At 46.0% G+C, this 4756-nt stretch overlaps 1 protein-coding gene across 1 annotated transcript; it reads left to right on the forward strand.

The window, feature by feature from the left end:
* The first annotated feature begins 955 nt into the window (after positions 1–955).
* On the forward strand, positions 956–2232 carry LOC117557987. The gene is made up of 2 exons (XM_034233941.1): positions 956–1297; positions 1772–2232. Exons 1-2 carry the CDS (start codon positions 1091–1093, stop codon positions 2204–2206), a joined length of 642 nt encoding a protein of 213 aa, XP_034089832.1. The 5' UTR covers positions 956–1090; the 3' UTR covers positions 2207–2232.
* Positions 2233–4756: the final 2524 nt, after the last annotated feature.

Raw genomic sequence — 4756 nt, forward strand, 5'->3', positions numbered from 1 at the left:
TTTGCTCTCTGATGGGCTGTGGTGGCTCGATCACGTTCTTTTAATTCTTAGGTTTCTATGAACAGTTTCTTTATTTTACCATTATGGAATAATCACATTGGTAAATAGTGGCGATGGGGTTTTTCCGGCCAACTTATCATAGTCATGATTTTGAATATTTCTAGTTCACCTTAACCTGTAACATATTTATATTGTTTTGTTTCAGGTCAAACGAGCTGTCCATACTGCTGCAGGATTGTTGTCCTGTCAGACAGAAGATACATCCTGCATAGGTGCTGATGATGCAAGTGATGATTCCCAGGTACTGGAGGCCCACACAACTAAACGTGGGCAGTCAGTGACTGTGGCCACACAGACGGAACCACTGGAACCATGCCCGTGTAAAACTGTGACTATGGTGAGTGTGCAGACTGGGACCGATGACATCAACAACAGTCAGTTGCTCAGTCATGATCATCCATATTGCGTCAGCAGGGACATTGCTGGTGGATCCGCCACACTGGCACCTGCAGATGCAATGGCCAAAGCACCACCGAGTCCAACACCTGATGTGTCAATGCCTGAAGAAGATGCTTCCAGCTCTGGGGAGAGCATTCCAGGGACTGAGCCTTCTTCGTCGGACTACAGCCCTACTGAAGATGACATTATACAGAATGACAGCGAAGACAGCGAGGATGATGGAGAACATTCAGTGGATGGCGGAGAAGATCCAGTGTCAGACAAAAAATATCTGGTATCCCATGCACAACTGATGAAGCTGTTTTGTGTATGCAACTTTGCCGGATGCGGAAAATGTGTGATCAGAAGGCCGTACTGTTCAGCCAAAGGCTTTGGACTGACAGTGAAAACTGACTGCATAGATGGCCATGAGTTTGTGTGGACTTCTCAACCCCTCTTAAATGGCACAATGTCCTGCAACCTGTTAGTGCCAGCCGCGATGTTCCAGACTGGAAATGCTTATGGCCCATTTTCTGAGATATGCCAGTGTCTGGGCCTGGAATCACTCTCGACAAGACACTGCTATAACATCCAGAGAGTGTATGTGCTGCCGGAAGTTACCAGTGTCTGGAACTTGCACAATGAGGCAGTGATGGCAGCAACTGGCGATCAGGTTGTCACTGTGTCAGGCGATGGGCGATGTGACAGCCCTGGTCATTGTGCTACGTTTGGAACGTACACCATGCTTGATATCAACTCAAGGCTCATCATTGCCCAGCAGACAGTGAAGGTGACAGAGGTAAAAAATAGCTACTGGTTGGAGCCTGTTGGACTTGAAAGATGTATTTCCAAACTACAGGTATTCTATTGTTAGTTTGTTTATTTCACAGGTCAATAGTACATGTAGTATTGCTACAATATATTGTATAATCTTTTGTCTAATTTTAAATAACGATTGTCAATTTGGAATAGAAAGGTTGTGATGTCTAGCTGTCTGCCTTTGCCATTGTATGTATGGGATCTCTGCTGATAGCCAAAGATATATAATGTATGTAAATTTGTTACATGATATGCTAGAGAGGCCATGATTTCGGACAAACATTGTCACATGAAAATATAGAAATCCACCTAAATTGTTAAGTCTTAAATTCCATGTTGCAAAAATGAATCCTACAATTGACCAAATTGTGATTTTACATGAGAAAATTGCCTGGCCCTCTAAGTTTGACTTGGACACGGGGGGGGGGGGGGGGGGGGTGGCTATCAAACCCGTGTGATAGAAATTGAAGATGTTGGCTTTATTAAATTAAATTTATGGTAAATATCTTTTCAGGATCACAATGTGACAATTTCCATACTAGCCACAGACTGCCACCCTGCAGTGCAGAAGATGCTACGTGAGGACCACAAGACCATCAAGCATGAGTTTGACTTGTGGCACATTGTGAAAGGTGTGAAGAAGCGGATGCTGCAGAGCAGGAATACCGAGCTGAAGGAGTGGGTGCGCATGGTATCCAACCATCTTTGGTACTGTGTGTGTACATGTGATGGTGACGCGTTACTGCTGAAGGAGAAATGGACGTCCATCCTCCATCATATCATCAATGTTCACGAGTGGCTGTCGGCAGAGAAGATGCTGAAGTGTGAACACGAGCCTTATTCTAAGAGCCCCACAGGTAAGAGGATGGGAGTTCCCGACCTTGGTTGGAGCGTTCATCCGAGGCCTTTGGCACTCTACAGAAAGTGGTCATGGACAAGAGACTGTTGAAAAAACTAGATAAGGTATTGTCTTAATTGCCCTTCTTCATTTATATATTCTGGCCTTATAAATTCACCACAAAGCAGTATATTTATCTAAAGAGAATATATTCAACGGATGTAGCCCTGAACAAACAGTAAAATATGAAATTGAAAATATGTAATAAAAAAAAAATACAAACACATGTATAATTCATATCAGAATTATCCACCAACCATGGGTGATTATTCAATAGTGATGTTTGAGAATTTCATGTCTGGCATCTCTCGACTCCAATAGTTCGCAATCTGACAAATTAAGTAATAACAAAAATGCTAAATAATGCTGACATTCATGACCCACTCTGTTCAATTGCAGGTTACAGAAGGGATCCATACTGGCGAGCTGGAGAGCATCCATTCTTTGTATACAAAGTACGTTCCAAAGCGCAAGAAGTTCACGGAGGAGAGCTTTCAGGCACGCCTTCGCCTCGCTGCATTGGATCACAACAACAACATCGACCGTGAGCAGGCACCGACCAAGAAGGGGGCACTGCAGTTCAAACTGCAGTACTCGAAGCCTGCTGGAGGATATGTGGTGAAGGCACCAAAAAGCTACAACTTCCGAAGAGAAATCATGGTAGGGGTAGTCGAGAGGTGTTTATCAGCATCGTCCATGAGGTCCGAACTTGCAGAACACCGTCATACAGATGCAGAGAAGGAGAAAAGGACACTTGGTGCGCATAAAGGCCTGGTAAAACCATCGAAGGAGGATGCTGTGGCACATCACCTAAGTCGATTTGTGAACAAGTAATGTCGGTCTCTATGTGTCTGTCGTATATATGAAGTCAGCCTGTGGGGCTCAATGTGTCTGTGGTGTATGAAGCTTAGTCAACCTGTGGGGCTCTGTGGCAAATAAATAAAGGACGTCTATGGCTGAAGTAATATATGCTGGTAGTATTTGTATATTATTATTATTTGAAGGGTAAAAACATAGTTTGGTTCAGGAAAATGGTCTTTATTACTTTATGAACATCGAGCACTGTAAAACATTTGTACAATCTAGTGAGATACATGTATATGCTTGATAATATAAGTTGTAAATACTGTTCTGATATATCACAAACATTGTATGAATGGTTCCATTATCAAAGTAGAATTTTCTTCGCTAGCCTAAATGTCACGATTTCACTGTCAAAGATTTGCCTTCCATGCATGGAATCATTGGTCACATCAGACTTTTTCTGACTCTGGAGGAATGTGAGGGGAGTTGTCAGGGGACTCTACCCGCATTATGATGCACTATTTTCGGATACTTTTGGCCCGTTTTCATGGTTCTCCAAAAAGTTAACTCAGACTTTTTCTGACTCTGGAGGAATGTGAGGGGAGTTGTCAGGGGACTCTACCCGCATTATGATGCACTATTTTTGGATACTTTTTTATATTTTCACCCCTTTTGTCTGGTTCTTTTTCTTTTTCTTTCTGTTTTGGCCCGTTTCACCCGGTTCCTTCTACCGGGGGCACTGCCCGGTCCTGGGTGCCCCCCGACGGCCTTTGTCCAGCCGTTCCCCCCCCCCCCCCCAACTCGACCGTACATTAACGGATTTTGTAAATTTTTGCTGCGTTCCTCTCACCTCACTGATCAAATGGCAAACGCAACCCGCCATCGGAGGGCCTCGTGCCGGTGCTCTGGCGGTCGGTTCCTCCGAACTGCGGGTTCTTCTCCTCTGACCTCACTGATCGAATGGCAAACGCGACCCGCCATCGGAGGGTCTTCTCCCCCGGTCCACGTGCCGGTGCTCTGGCTGTCGGTTCCTCCGAACTGCGGATTCGACTCTGATGGCCGGGAGGGTGTGCTGCGTGGGGGTAACCCTGCATGTCTCTTACCTCCCAGGCCGACCAATATGAAGCGTTTCCAAGACGAACCGTCTGACTCAGGGGACCCACCACGGGTTCCGCAGCGGGGTGGAAGTTCAACCTCCCCACTTCGCCGCGGAGTGCCAGGCAAACATCAGTTTCTCTAATCCTCCACTGTTGCATAGCGGCCTTAGTCGGCTGCGGCATTCAGCAATTGGCCTTGCTCCGGGCACCAGTTCCCTCAGGGACCACGGCTCGGTGGCTTCACATGATATAGGGTCGACCCTACTTCATCACAGGCTACCTGTTTGATCCTGCGTAACAACTACATATGCTTGCCTGCAAAGAGGGAACTGCCTGGTCCTGCCCTGGTGTTCCTCTACGGCTAGTGTCCAGCCGTCAGCTGTGGTATCAGCAAATTTGACCCGCCATCGGAGGGCCTCCTCCCCGGGTCCACATGCCGGTGCTTGGCGGTCGGAAGAATGATATTTTGCAGGACATGACGGAGCTCAGGAGTCTGCACTTTGAAGCTCCTGGAGCGGACAAAGATATGTGTATTTGCCTGAATGATGGAAATAAACAAAGAATGATATTTTACAGGACATGACGGAGATAGGTGTATTTTCACAGCTTTTTGGAAATACACCAAATGTGAAATTGCAGGGCAATACGGAGCTCATTTAACGACATGGAGTACCAGTGGCACTAAGGGGCACTAAGATCT

This window comes from Gymnodraco acuticeps, unplaced genomic scaffold (assembly GCF_902827175.1).
Source record: "Gymnodraco acuticeps unplaced genomic scaffold, fGymAcu1.1, whole genome shotgun sequence".
Classification (NCBI taxonomy): domain Eukaryota; kingdom Metazoa; phylum Chordata; class Actinopteri; order Perciformes; family Bathydraconidae; genus Gymnodraco; species Gymnodraco acuticeps.